This window comes from Choloepus didactylus, chromosome 2 (assembly GCF_015220235.1).
Source record: "Choloepus didactylus isolate mChoDid1 chromosome 2, mChoDid1.pri, whole genome shotgun sequence".
NCBI lineage: Eukaryota > Metazoa > Chordata > Mammalia > Pilosa > Megalonychidae > Choloepus > Choloepus didactylus.
The window spans coordinates 130793854-130820696 of record NC_051308.1 but is presented as its reverse complement, the minus strand read 5'-3'; the positions used below and the strand labels follow the sequence as shown (position 1 = coordinate 130820696).

General features: G+C 56.9%; 1 protein-coding gene across 3 annotated transcripts; it reads left to right on the top strand.

The window, feature by feature from the left end:
* The first annotated feature begins 58 nt into the window (after nt 1–58).
* On the top strand, nt 59–23499 carry KCNC4 (potassium voltage-gated channel subfamily C member 4). 3 transcript variants are annotated; one of them, XM_037826436.1, is made up of 4 exons: nt 59–2085; nt 12161–13097; nt 15150–15353; nt 22407–23499. In XM_037826436.1, the coding sequence occupies exons 1-4, from the start codon at nt 1405–1407 to the stop codon at nt 22466–22468; spliced, it is 1884 nt and encodes a 627-aa protein (XP_037682364.1). In that variant the 5' UTR covers nt 59–1404; the 3' UTR covers nt 22469–23499. The 3 variants fall into 3 exon arrangements, with proteins under 3 accessions (XP_037682364.1, XP_037682365.1, XP_037682363.1); XM_037826437.1 differs by having other exon boundaries at nt 22345–23499; XM_037826435.1 differs by having other exon boundaries at nt 17839–22477.
* Nucleotides 23500–26843: the final 3344 nt, after the last annotated feature.

Below are 26843 nucleotides of genomic sequence, written 5' to 3'. Positions count from 1 at the left end.
GCGAGGGGGTTACGCGCCTCGGCTTATCTCGGCTCGGTGGAGGAAGGCTGTAGCTGGGCCGCCGGGGCCCTGCAGGGCACCGGACAGGCACCGTGCCGGGCCCCGCCCACCCCGCCTCGCGGAGGGCGCGCCCGGGCGAGGCGGAGCAGGGAGGAAAAGGCGCCACCGGAGCGTGGCGTCCGCAGCCATCGCCGGAGGGAGACGGAGGGACCCTGAGCCCCTGCCCACCAAGGCGTCCCATCCCTTAGGCAACCTCCCCGCCCGCCCACCGCCGCGAGCCAAGGCCGGCACCCAGCCCGGAGATGGGCAGACACGTGGATGGCGTGGCTCCCAGCTCTGCCAGATCACAAGAGCCCGGCGCCGGGGCGCTGCGCTGAGGCTCCCGTTCGGGGCGGCCCGGGAAGCCTGCAGGTGTCCTTGGATGCTCGGCCGCCGCGGGAGGCACTCCGTCGCCAGTGCCAAGAGCTCCGCTCCAGGGAGCGGCCCCGCCTCCTAAGCTCGGCGCCGCGCAGGACGCCCCGTCTGAGGCTCCCCCCGCCCCAGAGCGGCCCCAGCGCGGCCCCCGCAGCGCTGCGCCCAGCCCAGTCCCGCTCCCAGTTGCCGAGCCGCGGACGCAGGACCGGAGGCTTGCTCCTGCTGGCGCGCTTGTTTTTCTCCTGCTGCCATCGGCTCGCCCTGCGCAGCCCCCGCCCTCCCGCCAGTCCGCGGCGCTCTGCTCAGCCCCGCCCGCCATCCGTACCCTGCGCTGGATTTATGAATGGGGAGAAGAGGCCACATGCCGCCGCCGCCTCCGCCTCGTGTTGACCGCTCGCAGCCTGGGCCCGCGGAGCTCCGGTTGCCGTAAGAGCGTCGCCTCGGCCTCGGCAGCCGCTCGGAGGACTTGTTGCTGCTGCGCTACTGCCGCCGCGGGGAAGCCGGCCGTTCCCGAGGCTCGGCGCAGTCTGGGACCGGAGGGTGGCCCGTGTGAGTGTGAGCGCGCGCGCTCCCTGGACCCTCGCAGCGAGCTCGGACTGTGTGCTTCCTTGTTTCCGGGGGACTGAAGGGGGGCGTGTCCCTGGCCCCGAGCGTCTGTGTGCCCCGTCTTCGCGGAGTAGCGTGTGTGTGCTTGCCCCTGACTCTCCCGGACCCTCGCTTGGGTCCTCTGCTCTCCTTTCCTCCTCCTGCCGCCCTCCCCGGTGCTGCCCTACCCAAACCCCAACCACCTGTGCACCCGAGAAACCCAACTCCTCCCGCTCCGCGCCCAGGGGGGGAGGCACAGAGGTTGGGCCACGCCGCAGAGGGGGCCGCCACCGCCTCCTCCTCCTCCTCCTCCTCGTCTCCTCCCTCCCCGGTCTGACGCTGCCTCCTCGGGAAGGGTGTTTGGAGGGCAGCGGCCGCCCCAAGCCGTCCCCCGCAGCGCTTCTTATGATCAGCTCGGTGTGTGTCTCCTCCTACCGCGGGCGCAAGTCGGGGAACAAGCCTCCGTCCAAAACATGTCTGAAGGAGGAGATGGCCAAGGGCGAGGCGTCGGAGAAGGTCATCATCAACGTGGGCGGCACGCGACATGAGACCTACCGCAGCACCCTGCGCACCCTACCGGGCACCCGCCTCGCCTGGCTGGCCGATCCCGACGGCGGGGGCCGGCCCGAGTCCGATGGCGGCGGCGCGGGTAGCAGCGGCAGCAGCGGCGGCGGGGGCTGTGAGTTTTTCTTCGACCGGCACCCGGGCGTCTTCGCCTACGTGCTCAACTACTACCGTACGGGCAAGCTGCACTGCCCGGCCGACGTATGCGGGCCTCTCTTCGAGGAGGAGCTCACTTTCTGGGGCATCGACGAGACCGACGTGGAGCCCTGCTGCTGGATGACCTATCGACAACATCGCGATGCCGAGGAAGCGCTCGACATCTTCGAGAGCCCGGACGGAGGTGGCGGCGGCGGCGCGGGGCCCAGCGACGAGGCCGGTGACGGTGAGAGAGAGCTGGCCCTGCAGCGCCTGGGCCCCCACGAGGGCGGCGCGGGCCCCGGCGGCGGGCCCGGGGGCTGCCGCGGCTGGCAACCCCGCATGTGGGCGCTCTTCGAGGATCCCTACTCCTCCCGGGCGGCCAGGGTGAGTGGCAGGATCCCAGGTCACCCCCTTTCCGGTTTGTAAGGGGTGCCTGGTGGCGGTAGTGGGTAGGGAGAGGGAACTGAGACTGTGACTTACACCCCCACCCACCCCCGCGGAGTGTTCCCTTCTCCCTCCAATTCCCCTCCCTTCCATGGGCCCACAGGGGAATTACGCACTCCCACCCTCTCCCCTGCACACTTCCGTCAAGAGATTGCACACACTGACTGACTACTTGCACCTAATCCCATCTGTGTCCTTTGTGGCATCCCCTCCCAGTGAGTGGGGTGCCCTTAGCCCAGCTCTTCCACCCCCTCCTCTGATCTGCACAGGCCCCCTACCTCCAAGGGCCCCCCACTCCACCACAGAGCTGCAGTTCTTGAGGAGTGGGATTAGGCATTCTGCCGGGCAGGCATTGTGCTAGATGCTTCCATATGGGTCACCTCATTTACATTTTCCCAGTGTGCTACAAACTATCAGTTTAGAGGGGTGGACACAGGCTTCCATATTTTGAGCTCGTCAGAGGTAGAGTTGGGACCAGAACCCAGGCCTCTGGTCCAGGTTTAGGAGAGGCCTTCTTCCTTCCATGGATATAAGTCAAGATGCCTGTCCCATGCCGTGCTCCCAAGGCTCCTGCACACCCGAGACTGTGCAGCTAGGGTAAGGGGAGGCTTAAACAGGAAGGGTCTAGTGTTCTGGGCCCTTTGGGCTCTCATGGTCAGTGGCAAGCCATAGGCTGCCTGGTGATGATCCCACGTTTGTTGCTCCCCACCCCCCACACCACATACCCGCAGGTCAATCCAGTTTCCCTTAACCCCTTTACATTGAAGGGGGTAGGGGGAGAGACACTCACCCCATTATGCTTAGGCAGCTAAAAGCAACCTGGTAGGATGTCTTTGGGTTCTTTAAAAAGCAACCCCTGAGAGCCGGTGTCTGATCTCATGGCCAGCAGTCTGAGGCCTGGCTGGGGTCTTAACTGGACCGAGCAACAACAGAAAAGCGCAACATGATTTGTTGAGTCTGGGGACGACATCTGGCATCCCAAGCTGTCACAGTAATGAGTCTCAGAGCTCTGCCATCCTCCCCAACACCTCTGGTACTGGGCCTCAACCCAGTCATGGAAGGAAAAGTTCCACTTCCCCTCCCAGGGGAGGGGAGATCGGGGAGTGAGGCTGCAAGGAGGGGCCAGGCTGGCAAAAATGCTAGACCAGGGCATTTGCATCTGCTGCCTAGAAGAGAAAGAAAGAGGTCTAAGGGGCTGTGGCATACCAGGCTGGGGCTGCAGGTGGCCCAGAGCAGCCACTGGAAGACGGACCTTTTTTAGGTCTGAGAGCGAAGTCAGGGTCAGCCGCCTTTGTTTCTTTCCTTGTAGTCCTGAGACCAATTCAAAAGGTAAGGGCAAGATAACATCCGTGGCCTGTGTCTGGTGTGAGTGCTATGGGCTTCTTATGCATATCATCAACCCTGCTAGTGCCAGCTCTTGGTTACTTGCATCAGGGGAGAGAGATTAGCACAGATAATTCAGAATCCTTGAAAGCTAGGAGGAGGCATATTTAGCTTGATAGAGGAGGGGAAAGGGGACAAGCCAGGGAGGCAGGAATGAGAAGAGGTAGTTAGAGGAGTGAGGCCTTATTTCTGAGCCTTCTGGGGTCTTTGGGGGGTTTTCATCTGTTCTGGTTCTTCCCTCTGGGATTCCAAGGGACTATACCATCAATGAGTTTATTTTCTGCTCCACTTACAGCAGAGAGAGCCTGCTAGGAAGCTTTTTGAGTGAGCCTGGTTTGCCCCTTGTCCTCCAAAGCCCAAGATATTTCCTCCATTTGAGGTAGAATCACGTCAACAAGGGCATTCCAGTTGAGGTCTGAAGTTTGGGAGAAGGCGGGGTTAATTCCTCCCATTTAAGAAGTGAGGACACCAGGATTCAGAGAAATTCAGTGTCGTGCCAAAGATGCATAACTAGTAGCAGAGCCAGCAAACCACCCCTAGTTTCAACTTTCTGGTTATTCCTACCGATGTGAATAGCTGCTTGGTTCGTTGAGTGGCACACGGGCCAAAAGAGGGCTTGCCAACTTATAAGGGGTACAGGCAAAGAGCCCTGCAGCTGTTCATGGAATGCACAAGTGGGAATATGTTATTTTAAAAAATTAGTTAGAAATAACTGCTATTTATTGAGCACCCCGTGCAAGTACTTTTTTGTGTACTTTAATCTCTAGTCCTCTCAGTAAATTTAGAAGGAGGGTGTTATCCCCATTTAACAGATTAGGAAACTGAAGCTGTGAGAGGGTAGACCATTTGCCCAAGATCACCCAGCTAGATGGTGGCCGGGCTAGAATCAAAGCCAGTGCTCCTTGACGCCCAAGCCCTTGTTCTTCTGATGACAACATGCTCTTTCCACTGAACTGGGCTGTTTCTTGAAGTGGAGAAAAGGCTTGCTCCTTGCTCTGGCTGGGAGGTGTTCTGAGGTTCTGTACCTCCTGGGTCTGACATTAGGAAACCCAGGGCAGATGAGGACATCAGAAAGGGGTATTTCATCTGTTCTGCCTCCAGGCTTGGGGGAGCAGTGCTGTGCAGGGGGTTTAGGGCTGAGGCCTCCTCTTCCACTTACCCCAAGCCAGAACTATTGCCCCTTGCTGCCTCAGCCCTGCTCCCTGGTGGGTATGCATAAGCCCCTAACCCCATCACCTCCTCCCTGAGCCTCTACCTCCCTAGACAGGGCCTGCGCCTGCAGAGTGGTGGGCGTGGGGTGCTCCAGAGGGCAAATCAGGGCAGAGGAGCAGTGCCCTGCCCGGAGGCATCTCTTTGCACCCAGCCGCCCAGTCATTTGAGCAGTGTGTTATGACGGGAGCAAAATAGACACAAACGGAAAGTGAACTGAGCTGATTAGAGGAGCCTGTTGCCTAGCTACCAGCCTGGCCCGCAGAGCCCTTCCCCTCCAGATAGGCCCCTGGCCTGGGGTGTTCACCCCTGCTCCTTCACTGTGGCTGGGCCAGTGGGCAGCTGCTTCTGTGGTCTCTTTCTGCAGCCTGCTCTTGGGGGCAGTCACGGGGGTGCAGGCTACTGCCCGTGGCTCCAGGCCCAGTGGGGCCTCACCAACAGCCAGGGTGCCTTCCCAGCCTGAGGGGGTCAGTGGGGCTTTCAACAGTGTCCAAAGTATACAATGGTGCCTTCCTCCTTTTCTGAAGGTGGGCAGGAGAGCCCGGTGAATGGGGACCCTGGGACACTCCCCGCCCCCTTGCCCTCAGTCTCCCAGGCCTGAGGGGCTGGACTGACTTTAAGTCAGTTAGCGGCCTGATTAAGTATTATAGCCTTTCTCCTTTGACAAAGTCAGTTCTTGTTTTTTTCCTATAATCTTTCCTTTCTGAGTAAAGGAGGTGACCTATAGCATCCCTACCACTCCGGGGCTACAGCTAGAACCAGGCTTTAATATTTATTAACAATCCACTATGTGTTGGGTGCTGTGACCTGTGCTTTCTTCTGATATCTCATTGGGCCCAGGTGAGGCAGGGATTATTAACCTCAACTTACAGATAAGGAAACAGGTTCTCCAGAGAGGCTCACTCAAGGTCATGCAGCTGGTGGTAGAGCTAGGATCCAAACCCAGACCTAAGTCTGTGGCTCCAGTTCTATGCCACCGCGACCCTGTGCCTCAGCCACCTCCTTCCCGTGGAGCATCTCTGGCTTCAGGAAGGCTTGGAGGGCACCTAAGCTCTCTGACTCCTCACTCCCTAGAATTGCTCAAGTCTGAGCTCTGTCTCTTTCTTTTTTTTTTTTTTTCCCCCTCACTGTGGACTTTCAAAGGAAATAAAAGAAAAGGAGTCTTGGTTAGGAAGGGAGGCCTGTTTTCTGTGCCTGCCGGCAGAGGAATGAAACCTAGGCCTTCTAGGAAAGAGATGGGATCTCTGTTCCCGCCGCCCCGTTCTGCAGGCCCTGCTTCCCCGGGCCCAGCATTGCCTTGGAGACTTGCCGAGCCTTCGGGACCACACCTGGCTTTGCAGTGAGGCCTGGGCTGGCTGATGCTGTGCCCTCTGGCATAGTAGCCCCTCTGCCTCCTTTCTGAGGAGGAGGAGTGGGTGTCAGACATGGCCATAGCCCCCCACCTCCTCCAACGCAGACCCTGCCCCCGAGGCAACCTCCCAGGCTCCTCCTCTGTTTGTTTTGTGTTTTTCTCTCCTGTTCTGAACAGACCAACATTTGCCTCTGAACATCTTGTCTCTGGATGATGAGGTGTTTCTGTTTGTCACTGTTTGGGGTGGGGTGGGGTGGGGGAGAAAATAAACTTGGGCTATTTTGGAAAGTGGGGGGAAGAGCAGGCAGGAGCAGAGTCAGGCAGCTGGGCCTTGGGAATAGGGAGCCCCTGAGCCCCTCACCTCTGAATCAGGGCAGTGTCAGCCTGGGATGCCGGACATCAGGCCACCAGGCCACCTGGGCCGTCCTTGTCCACTGGACACAACCAGCCTACCAGGACCGCTGTTCCAGTCAGGAGTGGGCTAGGCCCACCCCGGAGAGCAGCAGGGGTGTCCAAGGGTGTTCCTGAGCATACCTTTGTCACCTCTAGTGCCAGTCTGAGGGTCGGATGACCTTTCCGTGTGGCAGGCTCCCCAGGCCCGGGAGAGACACAGACACCTTGGCTCCAGTCATTCAGAAAACATTTATTGAGCACTTACTACATGCCAGACACCCTGCTGGGTTCTAGAAATATAAAGATGAGTCAGAGGTGGTCTCAGCTCCTGAAAAGAGCCCCGTTCCGATGGAATGGAGAGCACTTGGGGGGAATTAGGTGACAAGAAATGTAATGATAACACGAGATGGATCATAAGAGGTGTCATAGTAGTCGTAAAAAATAAAGTTGAATAGGCTGTGAGAGGAGGAAGCGGCACATCCCAGCTCTGCGTGGTATGGGGTTGGGGAGTGTACGGGAGGCTTCAGCTAGGAAGTAGAAGTTGAGCTGGGTGGGCCTTGCCAGATGAGAGTGACTTAGCTCCCGTAAATAATTTTGTAAGGAGGCAGGTTATAAATAAATAAATATAGATACAAAGAAATGAATACTCAATGTGGGTAGTGCTAAGCCATGCAGAGTTAGGGAAGGGGAATTTCCTAGCCAGGGGTCCATTCCAAGCAGAGAGGTCTCCATGGGACATGGATAGGCAATAACCAGGAATTGCATTCGGCTGCATTGTTAGGTTCTTGGCCAGCAATCTCGGCTGGACTTAATTCCTTCTAGGCCTGGGACTCATCCATTCTGGGCAGCACAACTTCTTTGAGAAGCTCCTGGTGGGTGGGCATAGGTAGAGGCTGGCTCTAGACTGCAGCCAGAGGGTCCTGGCTCAGGATGAAAGGAGCCAGATTCTGTTCCCTAGGGGATCCCACAGTGAGGAGGTGCGGGGGTCCATCGGCTGGGATCCGGACTTCACAGTGCAGGCCCTCACCCAGGAGCCCGGGACAGCTTGGAGATCCTAGCTCTTACTCCCAAGGGCTGCACCCACTCCCTTTCTAGCACAGCCTGGGCACGAGGCTCTTGTTTCCCAGGAAGCCCCTCACCCCGTCCCCACAGATCTTCCTCTGCAAGTGTTTTTGGCCCATGAACTGAGTTTTCCCTTCTCCTACACTTCATCCTTAATGTAGGTTAGGTTTTTGTACCCAAGTCTCCCTCTGTTTATCCGTCCATCTGTCTTCCTGGCCATTCTTCCTTTGGCTACTCCCACCCCACCCTCCTACCTCTGCGGATTGTATTCAGTTCCCAACGACTGGTGTCTGTCACCTCTCCCCTCCAGCTAGCCTGTGCCAGATTCCTGAGACACTACAGGCTCTGTGCTGAGTTTTACAAATATGATTTCATTTAATCCTCAAAGCTACCCTACAGGGTAGGTGCTACTTTCATCCCCTCAGACACTCCAAGCGTGTGCCAACCTCAGGGCCTTTGCACTGTCCGTCCCCTCTGTCTCTCACTCTTTCCTGAGGACTTGGCCCCTCACTCCCTTCAGGCCTCGCTCAGATGTCACCTTGGTCTTGAGGCCTTGCCTGACCCCCTATTGAAATAGCTCCCCTACCCTCACATTCCTTTTCCCCCTTTCCTTTTTATTTTTCTCCCTAACACTTATACCATCCGGTGTACTATGAACTATACTTTTTGGTTCACAGTCTCCCCCCGTTTGAATGTAAGGTCCAAGGGGCAAGGATGTTTTTCTCTTCTGTTTCCTGCTGTTCCCCAGCACCCAGAACAGTGCCTGGCACATAGTAGGTACTTGATTCCCCATATCATACAAACAAGGATCCCAAGGCTCGGAGAGGTTAAATAACTACCCAGGATCTCACAGGCTGTAAGGAGCAGAGCCCAGCTTGAACCCAGGACTGTGTGACTTCATACTTCCCCCACTGACTGTCCTAGGATGGGGAGGATGGGGCTCCTGGAGGAGTCTGGTACCACAGCTGAAACATCTGGGCCTTTGGGGATTGGGGGGACGCTCCCCTTGCATGCTGGACCCAACAGGACACAGCCAGCCAGCAGGTGTCTGAGAGGTCTGGGGGAAGCAGGAAGCTCTGAGGGCACTCTCCTGCACACAGGCTGGAAGCCCCCCTGTCCAGGGCCGTGAGCCCCTTCTGCATCCTCCCAGCAGACAGGAGAGGAGCTGCTGCTGGGAAGAGCTGGTTCACACAGCCAGTTCCCTGCTTGGGCAGCTTTGACTTCCAGCAGCATCCATGATCTGTGTCCTCATGCAGTGGAAAGTACCGACTGCGTCAGCCCTCACTGCTCGGGCCAGGGGAACCAGGGCAAGTCCCTTCTCCCTGGGCCCCAGGTTTTTCATTTGTCAAACAGCAGGAAGGGAGTTAAACTGCATGACCTCCCAACTGTCTCTTAGTTCTAAAAAGCCAGGATCTGTGATATTCTTGGCTCCAGCTCTTAACTCGCCTTCAGAAACTGCAATGCAGGGTCCGTGGAGACCCCTCACACCTCCATGCTGTCACATCTGTGAGAACTGCCCTTTATTGAGCACTTACTGTGTGCCAGGCACTTGCCATGGAGAAGCTCAATCCTACAATATTACAAGGTGGATCCCATTTTATAGTGAGGAAACAGGCACAGAGTGTACACTTTATCTGGTTGAGCAGCGGGGCCAGCATTTGGAGCCCGGGCCGTCTGACCCCAGGGCCAAGGCTTCTAGCCCTGGCTCTTTAGCCTCCTTTGCCCCTCAGTCTTGGCTCCCCTGAGGCCATCCAGCCCCACGTCTGGCAGCGCAGGGGCTGAAGGGAGGGAGGCTCAGATGCATGCTGCCAGCACTATAGGATGGCCCAGTACAGGCCAGATAGGAGGCTCAGATTGGGGTTTTGAGCTCTAAGCAGGGTGGTGGTGCTGTAGCACTTCCCCCATACTCCCCCATACCCCACCCCCTCCAGGCTCCTTTCTGTCCAGGGAAGCCCCCTGCTCAAGGAGGTGTGGAAAAGAAAGCTGCATTCCAGTCCCCAGAGGAGAAGGCCTGGTGAAAGCCACTGATTGCAAGCAGGGCCAACCACTTACAACCGCTTATGATTCAGTTTGGGAAATTACTTAGGGGACAAAGGAATAATCTGGGCCCTGAAGGGGGAGACCTCTAACCTCTAACCTTGGAGCAAGTGCCAGAGCCCAGGCACCTGGCTGTGTCTCCTCGGGGAGTGGGGGCTTCCTGGGGTCTGCCCGGCACCTGCTGCCCAGTCCGGGGAGGTCTCAGGGAAGACTGAGGTCCTGCCAGGTTTCACGAAAGGACAAGCAGATTCCCCCCTTGTTGGGTCAGACTCTCTGAGTGTGAGTCGGGAGATCCAGACTCTGATCCCCAGTCATTCATCTCCTCTCTTGTGCCTCCATTTCCCCCGAGAAATGGACACACTGGGCTACTCATCACCAGCCCCCATCTTCTCAGAGGGCGGGGGCTGGAGGGGTGGATAGATGCAAACTGATGGGGCAGTTCTGTGTTTAAAAAACAAAAAAAGCAAAGGTGAGTGGCCCCTGCAGGAATGCAGGACATGGTTTCCTGAGCCAGGAGGCGTGGTTGGTCTCCCCTGGGCCTGATTCTCTTGCCAGCTGCAGGAAGAATCCTTGGACGGTGGCAGCTGAGGAAGGTTCCTTGGCCCTTCCCAGAGAGGGGCCGGGGCTGGCACTGCCCTCCCTCTCCCTCCCTGCGCCCTGTGCTCAGCCCTTGGCAGCCCTTCCTGAACTTGTTTTTCCAAATCGCTAATTAACTTCACGCTTCGGCTCCCAGGTGGGCCAACTCTCCTGGCTAACTTTTCTTCCGACAGAGAGAGAAGGCTCTGGCTTCCCAGGCTTCAGGATGGAGCTGGGATATGCTGTCCCCACCCCTTACCCTGACCCCCGGGAGCTGCCTCCGCTTCTGGGGTGGGGAGGTTTAGGAGAGGGGCCGGAACTCTGGATTCCCAACATCCCCACCCCACCCCCAGGCAGGCACCTTCACCAGCTCACCTTTGGATGGCCCTGGAGAGCCCACAGGCTGGAGCCCCTTGTCTAACCCCTGTATTGTCTTGGCAGCCCATTTCTCAGGGGAGGAAAAATGAGGCCAGAAAAGAAACTTGAAATTTACCTTCATGGGCAAAAGCAGGCAGGAGAAGCTTGAGGCCAAGTTGTAAAGTGTGGAAAGTATTTCTGTGGTCTGCTTCCCCACCCCACCCTGTGCTGGTTCTGATCAACCCATCCAGGTTAGAGTGCAAATGGGAGTCTCAGTGTGTGATGAGGAAAACATCCCTGAGAGGCTGGCCTGGCTCCTCACTGATCAAGGAAGGGGCAAGGCCACAGCACGTGGAAATTGGAGTGGGGCAGCTTGGGGGTTGCCGAGTGGGTGTGGGGCCATGGGCCTCCCTCACCCACCCATTTGGGCCCACTCCTCTGCTCGGGGAAGATGCCCACCCCCACTCACCAAGCAGGGCAGGCAGCTGCAGGAGGCATGGGAGCGGACCCTGGCAACGGGTGTCCTGACAGTGGTGAATGGCTTTGTGTGAATAACAGATGAAGACTCCGTAATTGGTGTTATTACACGTGCATTTCATCGCCATTCATAACGATTGGACACTTAAACCCAGCGGTTCCTCTGCCGAGCACTGCTGTCATCATTCTTGCCGAGAGCCCAGACGCTGTCAGGTTCGATCACTGCCACTCTCTGATCCCAGTGGGTGCAGTTTGTTTTAGTTTGGAGCTCACGGCCCAGGAAATATCAGTTCGTGGGAAGGAGCAGGGCTGATCGTTCTGGGCAGACCACCCTGTTTCCTGCCACAAGCATATGTTGTCTTCCTTCAGAGACTTCCTCTGTGGGGTGGTCAGTGGGGACATCCCGGTGTGAGAGGCAGGAGAGAGGGTCTGGGGCTTGTGGCTTCAGGAAGGGGGTTGCGGCTGGCTCGGCAGGCAGAAAGAGGCCCAGGTTCAGTCCTTCCAGCCCCCTGCTGCTGGGCATATCCCTGAGAGCAGTGGACTCAAACTCTAATTCCCTGGAAGGTTTGCTGAGCCCCACTCCCAGAGGTTCTCATGCAGTAGGTTCAGGTTGTGCCTGAGAATTTACATTGCTAACCTGTTCCCAGATGCTGCAGGTGCTGGTGGTCTTGGGGCCTCACCTTGAGAACCACTCTGCCTTCAAGCCTGGTTACTCCAAGTAGAGTGTGTGGACAGGCAGCCTCACAAAGAGCTTGAAATGCAGACTCTCAGGCCCTGCCCTAGACCTCCTGAACCATATAACCTTTTAACAAGATTCCCAGTTGATTTAGATGCCCATTGCAGTTTGACAAGCCTCAAAGCATGGATGAGATGGGCAGAGTTATTGTAGGCAGGGCTGGGCAGCTGTACTTCCCTGACCAGTCATTTCCAGCCAGGAGCAGCTTCGATCCTCTTCTGTGCAGGTGACAGTGAAAAAGATTGGGAGGCATTGCCTTAAAACACCCATGCAGATAGATAAAGCCCCCCTGTGGAGGGGACTCCAGCCCCTCTATGCCTGAATCCCAGCTCCCACCATCATAGCAGGCTGCCCGGTGACCACAAGCAGAGGTCCCTGTCCCCAGGTGGGCCTAGCTCTAACAGCCATGCCCCTCTTCCCTGTCCTACCTGCAGGTGGTAGCCTTCACCTCCCTCTTCTTCATCATGGTCTCCATCACCACCTTCTGCTTGGAGACCCACGAGGCCTTCAACATCGACCGCAATGTGACGGAGATCCACCGGGTGGGGAACATCACCAGCGTGCGCTTCCGGCGGGAGGTGGAGACGGAGCCCATCCTGACGTACATTGAGGGCGTGTGCGTGCTGTGGTTCACGCTGGAGTTCCTGGTGCGCATCGTGTGCTGCCCCGACACGCTGGACTTCGTCAAGAACCTGCTCAACATCATCGACTTCGTGGCCATCCTGCCCTTCTACCTGGAGGTGGGGCTGAGCGGTCTGTCCTCCAAGGCCGCCCGCGACGTGCTGGGCTTCCTGCGCGTGGTGCGCTTCGTGCGCATCCTGCGCATCTTCAAGCTCACGCGCCACTTCGTGGGGCTGCGCGTGCTGGGCCACACGCTGCGGGCCAGCACCAACGAGTTCCTGCTGCTCATCATCTTCCTGGCCCTGGGCGTGCTCATCTTCGCCACCATGATCTACTACGCCGAGCGCATCGGCGCCAGACCCTCGGACCCGCGGGGCAACGACCACACCGACTTCAAGAACATCCCCATCGGCTTCTGGTGGGCTGTGGTCACCATGACGACGCTGGGCTACGGGGACATGTACCCCAAGACGTGGTCGGGCATGCTGGTGGGGGCGCTGTGTGCCCTGGCGGGCGTGCTCACCATCGCCATGCCCGTGCCGGTCATTGTCAACAACTTCGGCATGTACTACTCCCTGGCCATGGCCAAGCAGAAGCTGCCCAAGAAACGGAAGAAGCACGTGCCTCGGCCGCCCCAGCTTGAGTCGCCCATTTACTGCAAGTCCGAGGAGACCTCGCCCCGGGACAGCACCTACAGCGATACCAGCCCCCCTAACCCAGAAGAGGGTACAGTCGAGAGGAAACGGGCAGGTGAGCTCAGGGAGTGGGTGGGGGTTGGGAAGGCAGGCCCCCTCCCATCCACGACCTGAGGGGATCCCCAGATGAACCTTAGCCCCTGAAATCTGGGATTGTGCTTTGTGGTTTAGGATTTCCCTCAGCTTTAGACGTCCCTTTATGAGGACAAAGTATTGAAGTCTGATTTCTCCACCCTCTGGTTCTGACAGCGTCCTGAACCTCAGGGTCTGGAGAGTGGGTAGAACACCCAGTTTGGGCTCTGATGGATGCTGCTTGGGGCTGTCAGTTAGCAGCCCTGGTTTCTAATTCCTTCCTGGCCACTGTGCCCTGTGCCCTGAGGCCAGTCACTCGCCATCTCAGGGTGCAGTTTCCTCACCTGTAAAAATGGGGCTTTTGCCCCAAGACTTTGATAAGACCCAAAAGCACGATAGATATCAGAGCACTTTGAGAAGCTTAGAACCACTTTACAAATGTCAGGCGCTGTCATTATTAGCTGAAAAGCAGGACAGCTGTTCTTCCTAGGTGCATCAACACATGAATCACTTCTTTCCAAACATTAGAATCTGGTGTCTCTTGGCCTAATAAATGTGATAACGTAACAGCAGTGGGAGGATGCCTTCTGTTCGGCACAAGCTAGATTGGAGTCCTGGGCTTGGGGTTTGACACGGGATAGAAGGAAACTGAGGTTGGAGTGGCCCAGAGAGCATTGGAAAGGGAAGGGTAGGAAGGGGGAAGAAACTGGCATCTGCATCCAGGAAGAGAGGGCCTGGGGGATGGGGAAGTCAGCCTGGGAAAGCACGCCTCTACCCAAGTCAGGAGAGGGGGTGAGGAAGTCAGCTTAACCCACAGCAAGACAGAGGCTGGAGAACGGGAAGGATATCCTGACTGTTAGGTATGGGATGGGATCCCAGAGAAGGCTTTGGGATCCTGATGTGGGGAGCCATTGGGTGCCAGGCCATGGGGGACTGTGGGTGGGGCCAGGACACTAAGGCTGGCAGCTCCTGGCCAGGCTCTGGGGGCCCAGTGGGACGAGTCCTCAGGAGGAGGTGCCTGACTCGGTTCACTCACGTGGCCTGATGGCGTGTGTCCACAGCAGATGCTGATGCCCATTCATTCCCTGAGCTTATGAGAGGGGGCCTGGGCCTTCCAAGACCTTGATAGAGCAGCACCCATAGGCTCCTCTCTTTTCTCCCACCAAAATGCTACCCCCTTCCCCATCCCTGATTATAAATCTCCCAGCCCAGTGCCCCAGGGCATTTCAGCTGTACTCTGAGGCCCATTCAGGGCTCAGAAGAAATCCTAACGTCAAGAAGTCTCTCGGCTGGCCCTGCATTGCCCTTGGCCTGACCCTGACTGCTGGGCCACTGCCTCCAGACTAAGCAACCCCCCTTCTCCAGATCCAAAGGGCCCAGCTTCACCTGTACTGCTGCAAATGAGATAGAGGTTGAGGCTAGAATCCCACAGTGGGGAAGCTGAAATCAGAGCCTCTTCCCCAGAATGTCCTCCCCAGGTACAAGTGAGCCCTGAGAGCAGAGGGCTTTAAATTCTTCCAGCACTGGACTGTGGCCTAGATGCCTGGTGAATGAGAATAACTGCTTTCAGTTTGCCCAAAGAGAGAAATAGAGTCATGAAAGCTACTTTATAGGTTTAACCCTGGCATTGCCTCCCTCCACCAACAAGCTGGGTGTTCTCCAGAGGAATGCAAACTCATCCAGATGTCAGCCTGTGCCAGACCCAAGGAGCAGCAGACTCTGCTGCCTGCCCGGGGCTGATCTCACAGAGCAGCCCTCAGCCAGCAGATTTAGGAAGTCCCTGCCACAGGGAATCTGGGCTGTAACTCCACCCCCAGGAAAGACCCCAGGCTGAGGCTGGGAGGGTGGCTGGCCTTCAGACTAAGCACAGCATCCTGCCCCTGCCACAGGATTGGGCCTCCTCCCTGGTTTGGTGACATTCCCTCCTGGGAGACATAAGCCCACTTCCTAGGGTTGGGGAAGTGACCCACTGGGTCAGGGATCTGAGAGCTCAAGGAGCCTCTCACCCAGCCTCCTTTCTGTCTGCTCCACTCAGACTCCAAGCAGAACGGGGACGCCAGTGCGGTGCTGTCGGATGAGGAGGGAGCTGGCCTCACCCAGCCCCTGGCCTCTGCCCCCACCCCCGAGGAGCGCCGGCCCCTGCGTCGCTCAGGCACGCGAGACAGAAACAAGAAGGCAGCTGCCTGCTTCCTGCTCAGCGCCGGGGACTATGCCTGTGCCGACGGCAGGGTCCAGAAAGGTATGGCTCCCCGGACTGGGCAGGTGGAGAGCCCCCGCACAGCCAAGTCTCCCCAGTCTCCCCCACAGGGCTTGAGGTCCCCTCCTCCCCTGAGGCCATGGCCGCCGTCTCCTCTTCCTTGGACACGCTCCTGCTTTTAGGATGGGTGCCCTGATTTCCCAGTCCCTGGATTAGAAAGGCCTCCAGTCTCTCTAAAAGGTATGCAGAGCTCTCTCCACCCATCCTGTGTGCCCCCAGGGAAGAGCTTGGGAAGACAGCGCTAGAAGGTGGGGAGATACAAGAACAGGGGCCCCTGCCCCTCACTTCTATTTTTATTGCCTTCCTTGGCATTCTCTCCCTCTGGTTGGTGCTGCGGCTACTTCCAGACCTGGCTCAGCTGGGTCACTACCTGCCCGTCCTTTGGCTTCCCTTAAATGCAGCTAAGGCTTCCCCTAAGCAAGCTGCCCCAGGAAATGCAGACAGGAGTCCTGTGCGAGAGCTTCAGAGCAGCCTGGCATGGCAGATGTTTCACAGTCCCACCCCCTCCCATCCTGCACTGGGGTCCCTGCCCAGTCTGCAAGCACCTTTGACGGGACTTCCCTCTTGAGGCAGAGCAGAAAGTGACCAGGGCGTGGGGGTGGGCCGGGAGGGCGGGTCCCATCTGAAGCAGCACAGAATTTGAAGTTTAAGTGAGCAGCCCATTTCTTGCCTGTTGGAGAAAGCTGGAATTCCATCACCAGGCCCCAAGCCAGTGGCAGGGGACAGGCAGCAGTTGAGTGGTGGAGCTAGGGACTCCTGGCCTGAAAGAGTGAGGCAGAAATATCCAAGGATGGTTGAGAGCCAGTGGTGGCCAAGAGTCAGGGGTCTCCGGACCAGGCACTCGCTTCTGCTCAGTTCCCAATCACTTTTTTATCTTTCGGGCCCTGTCCTGGTGATCTAACCTCTCCCAGCATCCCACCTAGTCCCAGGACAAACCCTGACTCTCCCCCAAACAAGATCTCTTTTCCAGTTCTCTGACCACTTCTTCACCAGCCCTCTTTGGGCCATATCCCATTACTGAAGCTGGTTAGGATACCCTACACCTCCCATTGTCCCCAAATCTCCCAGACCAAGGCTGGGCCCGTTCAGCCACTTTACATCGAGTGAGGCGAGGATGGCAGCTGCTGCAGGGATTGCCCATGATGCCTCTGCTTTCCAAGGTTGTACCCATGCCTGCCTAGCCCGTGCAGCCTCCTCAGCACCACTGTTCCCACCATCTCCAGGCTGGCCTGACCCTAACCAGGCCCTGAGAGGGGTGTGTCCAGCTTTGCTGGGCACATGTCCTGCTGGGTTACAGAAGTAGGAGCTGTGGTCTGGCACCTGGAAGGAGGTGGTCCAGAAGCCCCAGCTCAATGGCTGCAACAGATGGAGTTTGTACAGACCACTTAGACCTTCACCTGTGCTCCTCTCGTAACTTACCTGGCCTCTGTCCCCCAGTCCTCACGCTCTGGTGGGTCCTTCTCTCCTGCTCCACAATGTTCATGGCTTCTGCTGTGTCCTCATTCAGACCCAGAGCCTTGCTCTGGCTGGGACATGCTAAGTGAAGGGCCTGGAATATGGGGCATTGGGACTCCATCCGCCGTGCAGGAACTTGAGGAAACAGTCTGGCTGCCAAGAATCCCTGCTTTCATCCCTGTGTGCTGTGAGGGGGCTCGGGGGAAGGAGAGATGTGGAAGAGACTATGAGGGTGCAAGTCGGAGGAGGGACAGTTACTTATTGAGGAGCAGGTTGCACCTGGGGAAGAGGGTTTACACGTGGGCGTGCATGGGGCAGGAGAGCCTGCGTCCCACCAGCAGCTCTCTCTGGGGTGCCTGTGGGGCCCGGCTGCTCTAGTTTCAAGATGCCTCCACACTGCTTCTTGGCAACAAGCATGTAGCTCAGCCAATTAGAGTGACCTTCAAGAGGGAACAGGTGGGTTGCTGGGAAACAGGCCCTGCTAAGCAAGCATGGCAATTAGCATCGCCAAACTCCCAGTGCGCATTCAACAATTTGCCCCACTCCCTACCATGCCACTCTCTGCACTCAGGCTACATTTAAGAGGAAGTGAGCCCAGGCCTTCTACAGCCACCGGTGCAGACCCCTGTCACCACCCATATGTCAGAGTGTAAACTCTCTGGAAAGAAGGTGGCAGTGATAAATAGGGCTTCCCAGGGTTGAAGAAGGCAGGTGCTGCAGGCTGTGGGGTCTCCCTGCAGTTGGGCATGGAGGAGCTGGAGGGGAACTCACCTGGGGACAAGGACAGGGCAAAGGTCAGCTGGTTGGGGGACCTGGAGTTTGTCCTCAAGAGCCCAGGTGACCTGAGGCCAGGGAGCGTCAGAGTCAGAGAGCCTTCCCTAGAAGATCCAAACCCTTCCACCCAGCCTGGGGCCGCCGGCCCTGCAGGGTTCCCTGGAGCCTGGATGGATCCCGTGGAGCACTCTGGCCAGAAGCCACGCCCCTCTGACCCATGTGCCTTTTCTTCACCAAGGCTGTGAAAAGTCCCGGAGTCTAAACAACATAGCCGGAGCGGCTGGAACCGGTCTTGGGCTGTCTCCGCTGGCATCGCGATACAGCTCGCCCTACCCTCCGAGAAAGCTCCTGCTCTCCCACCCCTTCCACCCTCTCACCAGCCCACCCCCCGGACACTCCGCCCCTTAGCTGCACCCTCTGCTGCACTCACCTGCCCTCTCTCGGCTCCTGCCCTCCCGGGGTTCATTCTTCCTTGGGCTCAGCATTGCCCACAGCCCTGAGCCCTGCAGGGAGCAGCGGGGGGCAGACAGCCAGGCCCCTGGGCCTCTCCTGCACAGCACCCAGCTCCCCCAAACCTTCCTCTCTGGAGCTTGAGAGCAAGGGGGAGATCATTCCCAGGGCTTCTACCCTACCACCCACCACCATCCCCTTCCTGGGCCACAGGTGCTGGCATGCCCAGGACCCCACCCCCCCAGGCCCTGCCTCCTTCTCTGGGTCCCACTGGGGCCAGCCTCTCTGGGCAGGCATGTCCATGGTAGGACACGGGCAGCAGGGCTGGGGAGCTGTGCTGGGGAGCCAGGCCTGGGTAACGGTTTTTAATCACAGCAAATGCATTTCCATCCTGTGTGGCCTTTAAATGGTCCCCAAAGAGCCTACAGTGGAATGTCTCTGTCTGTCTGTCTGTCCGTCCCACACCCAGACCAGCAAGGAACAAGGCCACCATGTGGGACATCCCCTGCTGGTGTAAGGGGGCTTGGCTCTTCTGAGCAGAGCGGGGCATGTAGACTGGCAGTGCACTCAGGCAGTGCTGCCTGGGAACAGAGGCCTGATGGTTTTCTGTCACTGGCCTGGGGCACAGGTGGGGGCCCCCAGAGTCATAGCCCCAGGATTGGCTCAAGCCGTGGGTGGGGGCTGCCCACTTCATGGAGGGGGTCCTTCACCCAGATTCAGCGGGCGATGCCCAGCGGCAGCACCTGGGAGCCCATCTGCGCTCCCCAGCCCCAGCCATCTCTCTCCACGCTGCTTCCTTTGCTTCCGCGACAGTTTTTCTTCCCTCTCCCGCCCCCCACAAACTCCTAGCCCTGCCTCTGAGTCACCTGCCACTCCCACCCAGCCTCTGTGCTCTGTATTCCTGCCAGAAGCGGAGACTCATCTAATTTCTATAATTAAGTGTATTCATTTACCTAACGAGCCCGGGAGCACAACAGGTTTGTGAGTCACTGAGGGAGCAGGAGTACACCTTGGGCAGGGGCAGCTGAGGGAAAGTCTGGAGACGCAAGCGGTCCTGCCCCCACCTGCTCCTGCACAGACACCCTGCCGCTCGCGGGGAGCCCTGGGGCTCAGTCTGGCCCAGCCAGCTGGCCGCTCGGAGCCCCCTCCCCCAGCACTGGCACCCAGCAAGGCTCTTGCAGGCCCTCCTCCACCTGAGGATGGGTTCTCAGCCAAGACACTTCCTGTTTCACCTGATGGGAATCAGACCTGACAGCAGAGCCGTGTGCCTAGCAATTTTTAGAGTCAGATTATGCAACTTTGTAGAGGGAATGACTAAGTAAAGTCCATATCTACTCCTTCAAGGGTGGGCAAAGATAGGCAGCGGAAGACAGCATTTGGGGCTCTACAGGAGGCCGGAAATCTGGGGGCCACCCGTAAAGGGCAGAGAGGGCCAGATTATCTCATGGCGCAAGGGAGGGGCAGGGTAGCAAAACCTGTGCCACAGGCATCCCCGTTTCAGCACTTCCCTCAGCCCTGGGCAGACATGGGAAGGCCCCTTCTAGAAACGTCTGTTCACGATGGTAAATAGATGCCTCAGGCCTGCTACAGTCTGTGGGATCTGCCTGCCACTTGCTCTCAGAGTGGATTGGCCCCTAAGAGTTGAGAAGGATACAGGGACATCCACGTGACCTCCCTTCAGCAGGGGATGGGTCCCTTTAACGGAGAGGAAAGCCCTGATCCGGGCAGCCTCTCCCCTCACAACCAGCCACGAGAGCTCATCTCCTTCATGAGGAGAGGTCCAGGCCTGGCCCCACAGGGCTCCCTGGCACCGGAAGTCTGGACCCTGACAGAGCCATGGTGACCCAGGTGTCCAGTTCAGCGTGAGTGCCACAGCTGTTTTCTCCTCATTGCCTTTCTGGTTCAGGAAGCCGAGGCGACTATTTCTGTGGCAGCCCTCAAGTTGTCAGGAGCCCAAGTTTCCACGGCACCCACCGCCTCTTCCCTCCTCTCCCTCCTACGGGGACGGGCATGCTCACGGCACCCCTATGGTGGGCGCAGATGTCCCTGGGCGACATGATGTGGTGGTGCCAGGCTGGAGCCCCCAGTGCCTTAGGGAGAGGGGCTCCTATTCTCCCTACTGGCTCTGGCTTTTATAGGGAGAGAGACAGGACCCAGCTAATGGGAGAGTCGAGCAGGGTTATCTGCCCCCAGCCACCTCTCAGAATCTCCAGGGCTTCCCAGGGGCCTGGGAAAGGGCAAAGTGAGTCTTGGTGTTTCCAGAGCCCCTGCTGTGCAACAAGCGCTGCCTGAACCAAAGGCTGCCTGCACGGCCTCAGACACACTCAGGCCTCAGGCATTCCTCCTTAGGAGAAAGCTCACCACCATCACCACCACTACCCTACCCATAATCTGAGAGCGCAGTCTGCCTTTCCTTGGATCTGACTTGGACCTGCACCCATTAATTTGGCTAGAAGCCTTCCCCCACAGCTGGGGGGAGCTCAGTCCCCTCCCACAGTGCAAGGAAGAAGCAGTTCTTAACCTTACTTTCCAATCTACCATGAATATTGACCACCCTGGAGGCCACCTCTCTGTCCCAAGGCTTCTGAAGGGAGGGGCTGTGAGGTGGAACCAAAGGGGAGGGGGCCTGTGGCACTGGGCAGGAGCCTGAGGGGAAACCGTGGACCAGCCCAAGGGCCTGGGCTCCAGGAAGCCCCTCTGGGGCTGGGTGGGGCTGCCCTTCCAGAGAGCTTCATGGGGGAGGAGAGTCATCTCTGCCCTGGCCAGGTAATATCACCCTCCAGCACCTGTGTCCCCAGCTCCCTACTGGAGGGTCACATAAGCACATTCCAGAGTGAGATTCCTGGGAACACCCCTCCCCAACTCTCAGAGGCCCCTGAGGATGGAGAGGGCCTGGAAACCCCTGAAGAAGGCAGAAAGAGTGGGCTTTGTGCTCCCCTAGTCACCTCACAGCTTTCCTTGACTCTCCTCCTGCCTCATGCCACACCCATCCAAGACCCCTCGGGAGCCCAGGTGTTCTCACCAGTGCCCCTTAGAACTTGGGTGCTCACAGGGAGGCCCAGTAGCACTTTCCCTTCCTCTAGTGAGTTGGGAGCAGTATCTGGGTATTGCTAAAGTTAAGCAGAAAGGCCGGGGCTGGGAGAACAGGGCAATACCACAGCTCTCTCTCTGCTTATCTTCAGAAATGGGGTTCTAAAGAGTGTTGGGCCTCTCTGATTTCCTCCAGGATCATACTCAGAGGCCCAGGATCCAGGTGAGCCAAAGGGCTGTCTTTAAGGTGGTGAGGATCCACAGAGGGCCTCCTGTGGTGGAAACAGGGTCACTCCAAGATGAGAACCCCCTTTCTCTAGAAAAGTGATAGAGGTGCTTCAGGATGGCCAGGTAGCCCAGGACAGAAGCTGTGGAGCCTAGATGCCAAATCTCTGACCCCCACTTTTATAAGTGGCCTGGCCCTGGACCATAAAACCTAATAGCTGGAAGGGCTGTCCTAGCACTGACCTGGAGGGGGCTGGACCTCCCACCCACCCTATTTACCCAACTCTGGGACAGCAGCCTTCTCCCCCCTACCCTAGCTGTACTCCAACTGGGAAGGTAGGGAAGAGAGGCCCTCGGCCATTGTCATCCCAGGATAAGGATGGGATGCCAATAAGGGCTCATGACGGGTTGGGTTTCTCAACAAGATGGGGTCCTTCTGGCCTTCTCTCCTAGACAGGTGCATCCTCCCCAACCTTCCCCTTCAGCGTCCACCTCCCAGCATGAGGAAGGGGTCATGGCATGGTAGTATAATAGAGCTTTCTTGGGCACAAAGGCCTCTTCAACAGCAACCTGGGGTGGTGATGGCAGATGGAGCTATTGGAACAAGAGCTCAAGTAGGGCAGGCAGTAGGCTGGGTGATGAACCGTGGGCACAGGAAAACTGTGGGCCAAAGGAACCTCCCACTGCCTCCATGCAGGCTGCAGAGCTGGGGCTTTCCCCCACTGCACTGGAGCATTGAAGACCTGGGGGCTACTGGTTCCTGGGCTCCTTACCTGAGCAGGTATGGGAGATGAGTTGTAACCTCACCTTTGAGTCAACACGGCCAGAGCTGGGAGGGTAGAGGGGTGCCAAAGGGGCTCACCGCATTCCCTGACCCATCCCTGCTCTTCCCTGGCCTCTCAGCCCTGGGTTCCCCTTGCCTTCCAGCTCTGCTCCTGGCATGTTCCCCAGCCCACAGCCTGTGGGTCAGAAACCGGCTTCCTTCTAACATCTCCTTCTTTGTTTCTCCCTTTCTTTTGCTGAACTCCTTGCCCCCTAGAAGGCAATGTTGAGCCGAAAGCGTGCGTCCCAGTGTCTCACACCTGTGCTCTTTAAACACAGAGACCTGCCAAGACGCCCTCTCGTCCAACTATGCCCAAGCTGAAGTCCTCACCCTCTCTTAAAGCAGCACCAACGCAAGAGAGACAGGCAGACAGACAGAAAGCCAGAGGCTTAGGGAAACTCTGGAACCCAGGCAAGGATCTCGCTGGGAAAGACTCAGATATCCTTGTTTGCACAGGACTGATGGGAAACCTCCCATGCTACCGTTGGGGCCCGGAGCCATCTGGGTCTGATGTTCTGTTTTTGCTGTACATTGAAGAAATATATATGCACATATAGTATCTATATTCATGCATACTATACTCTGTGTGTAGTGCACGTGCTATTGGTGATCTGTCTTCTTTGTTAGGCTATGTCTCCCCATGCCCCTGCCCTGCCCCCCAGGCTCCCACCCCCTTTCCGTTCCCCGATTCCTCGGTTGATTCTGCTGAACACGTGTCTGGAATGTCCCAGGAGGAGCACACTTGGGAACTGCCAGTCCAGCTGAGTGGTCCCAGACTGGACTCTCCCTCTTGAGGGTGTTTCCTCTTTCAGCAGGTGGCCGTTCAGGGCCAGGGTCACTGCTCCACCCAAGTGGCATTCTACCTCCCATCCCATGCCCCAGTTGCAGGGGGCATCCAGGGGGCTCCTCTGCAGCCTCCTCCACTCCTTCCTCCACCCCCTACCTGTGTTCTTGACTGAGGGGTCAATATGTCTTACTCTTTCATTTTTTTCTGTCTCCTTCGTCTGTTTGTTTTCAAAGATGCTGCTGAGCAGACAGGCAGGGAAGGGGTCTGTCTGTCCATCTGGCTCAGGGGTCTGAGAAGGGGAAGCCTCGGGCGAGAGGAGACCAGTTGCAATACTGTACTTCCTGGCCAGTGGCCAGAGGATGCGTGCAATAGCAGAGGCCAGGTGACCCCTTCGGCCTTGGCCTCTGCCCCTCCCTCGGTCCTCCCTCCTCACCCCAGCCCTCCCCAGCCCTCCGTGGTGTTGGTCAGTCCTTCTCTGAAGCTGTCCCTTTGTGTGTGTCTGAGGCATCACTCGGCTGGGCCCCGCTGCCCTGTCTGCATGCCTTTGACTGTCATGCTGTGCTCGAGTCCCAATAAAGACATCTGGAGCCATCTTGCTGCTCCCGCTGTGTGAGTGACTGCTTCCGCCTCTGCTTTCTGGATCTGAATCTGCGGGGACCTCCCCGGGCTTCCAACCCCAACACCTGAGGAATGCAACACACACAGATCATAACACTGCAGCATGATCCCGCTAACTTCCTCCCCCACCGGGGATCACAGATGCAGCCCAGCCCCTGCACTTCAGAGCTAAGAAAACTTAGGCCCAGAGAGGGACAGCGATTTGCCCAAGGTCACACACAGAGGACTATATAACCCCAGGGCTCCTGACTCCCAGGCAGTGTCCCGGCGCTCCACTGCTCCACCTGGCCTGCCTCGTAACATGGAGGAAGAAACTGTTATTCTCCATTTAAAGAATTCCACTGTACCCCTGCTTGTTTCTTCAGGGGTCCTCCCCTCCTCCAGGAAATTGCTGCAGTCTATGTGGGCCTAGGCCCCCGGGAGGCCAAAGTCATTGCACTGACGACGTGACTGACAAAGCAAGGCCAATTGGGTGGCAGGTGGCAGGACCGGGGACCACTTAGAGATAGGCCTTGATAGGATAGGGGTGGTGGAAAGTGATGGTCAGATGTGGCCCCCGACCCTCACTGTCATTAGCCCTCACACTCATGGAGGGATATACACCAGGTGACTTCACAGATGTGCAACCTGTACAGTCACTCGGGAGGCCCCGCTCTGGGTTTAACACTTAGCTGTCGTCGTCTTGAAATTCTAAATACTGTTGGGACTAGGGACCCTGCATGGTCCTTTGCATTGGGCCCCACAAATTATGTTGCCTGTCCCGGGTACATGTTCGTCTCCCCTTTCTCTTGCTTGTCTCCAGTCATAAACTTAAGAGTTCTGAAGTCTTGATCTGCCACTTTCTAGCTGGTAACCTAGGGTGACTCACCAACCCTCAGTCTCCATGTCTGTAAAATGGGGATATTGAGAGCGCCTATTTCAGAGACAGTGAGCGTCTAGAGCACTGGCCCCGTGCCAGCCCGTGTGACATCCAGTAGGTGCACAGTGAATGTCAGTTCCCTCCCCAACCCTCTTCCTGTAGGTCGCGTGCTTTTCTCCCCTGACTTTTGAGAGCTCCATGTACAGTCCCACCAAGAAAGGACATGAGCACACTTGAGGAGCAGCTGGGTGGGGCCGGCAGAGCTGAGGGGAGGGAAGAAGCAAGGGGCAAGCCTACCCCTGCAGCCTGAGAGGAAACCAGGCCTGGGACAGCTGCGGCCAGGCACTGGCAGGCAGCCAGTTGTCAATTAAAGATAAAATCTCTTCACCGGCAATGGAGGGCAAGTTGGGGCTGTGGCCCCCCTCAGACAGAAGAAAGCCATTTGCAGCCAGGCTCGGCCCGGAGCAGCTTGGCCGGGCGATAATGGGATGGGATGCACTGCCGGCTCCGTAATGATATTATGCATCAGGGCCCACGTCCAGGAGGGCTGTTTTTTTTTTTTTCTTTTGGTCGATCAATGTGGAATCATTTCACAGTTGGGCTGAGAACCCAGCAAGCAGCCCAGGGATACCAGATGTCAGGGTGGTCCTGAGGGAACCTGAGGGGATGTAGTGGGGGTCCTGGGTGACACCTGCGGGCCCATGGCAGGGGAGAGAGGCAGCATGCAGGAGGGCAGAGAGTTCAGTAAGAGAAGTAGAATCTCACCCTCAAAGAAACAGCAGGCCATGCTGTCAAGGAAGAAAATGCTGTGGCTTCCTCCAGTCCCCTAGAAGCTGGAGTTCAGCCCAAATGAGGGAACTGGCTAAAAGACCAGACACTGTGTGATCAAGATGGACTTTTGGAGTCAGACAGACCTGGGTTTGAGTCCTGGCTCCAGCACTTCCAAGTCATGTGACTGTGGGCAAGTTGCTTAACCTGTCTGAACCTGTTTGCTAATATGTAAAATGGGAGTAATTATATTTACCTCATTGAGCCGTTAGGAGAATTAAATGAAGCAGTTCCTATAAAGGCCTTATCACACAGCCTAGCACATAAATTATTGCTTGCAGGTATTGGTGGTGGTGGGGATATGGTGCAGAAACTCACCCCAATAACAGATGACCAGTTTGGTTTGATGTCCTCACTTTTCAAAATAGGTGCTAAGGATGAGCTTCATTTCAGTAAAGCTTTCATCTACCTTGAAGGAGTAAGAGTAGGGATGATAATACCAAACAACCAACATTTTATTAAGGGCTAGGCAGTACATTTAATGCACATAAAAAATAAATTCTGAAATTGGTTTTATCATTATCCTTGTTTTACTGATGAAAAAACTACAGCACATAAGTGTTGTCATTTTTCCAAGGTCACACAGCCAAGAAATGGCAAAGCTGGGTTTGAACCCAAGGAGTCTTGACTCTGAGCCCAGTGCTCGGCGGCCATCTAACTGAATGGGCTCGTGAGTCATAATATCTTGTGTAGAGATTTGTGCTCTCAGTGTTTTTTATTCCCTTAATCTCAGTTGACCCTCATAGCAAAGTATTGTTTCCCCCTTTTACAGATAAGAAAATGAAGGTGTGGGGAAGTATATGATTTAACCATGCCCTCTCACCCTCCCCTACACACACATAAAAGGGAAGAGCTGTTTCTCAGGCTTCATTAATTAAACAAGAGGTAACATCCAGCTCAGAGTGTGATTGGTCCTTCCCTCTGGGACAGCCCCGCCCCCTGAAGTTTTATGCTCTGACACAGAGAATTGGATTATGTCCAAGGCGGTGATGGGATGGGTACAGGTCTGGAAACCAGGACGCACAAGAAGCAGCTCCGCCTGGAGAAGACCCAGTGGAAACATGGTCCCCACCTTCAGTATTTGAAGGGCATCTCTAGGGAACTGGGCTCAGCTTCTTCTCAGATTCCAGAGAGCAGCTCTGGGAGCAATAGGGGGAAATCCTGTAAAGGCAGATTGAGTTCCAATAAAGAAAAACCTTACTTTTTGTTGTTCTCCTTACTGTTACAAATGTAATACAAGGTAACGGGAAGCATCCCAAACCAAGTCATCAGGGAAACCATCATCACGTGCCCCCTCCTCGATCCCACTCCCCTCCCCAGAGGCAACACTGTCAACAGTCTGGTGTGGGTCTTTCCAGGCCTTTGAAAAAGAGACACCGTCTAATAAAACCACCAGATAGGAACGGGCTGCCCTCTGGGGTAGTGAAGTTCCATGCTTGGAAGTGTTTGGAAAGACGCAGGATGGTCACGTGCCAGAGGTTTGTGGGAAGAGTTTCTGCTCAGCCATTTCTAACATTTCCTGAGAACTCTTTTCCCGATGTCCCTTTCCTCAAATTCCGTAACTCTAGAGTGGAATTTCCTGCAGACGTTTGCCAGGTGAGACCTCACCACATCTCCAGTCCT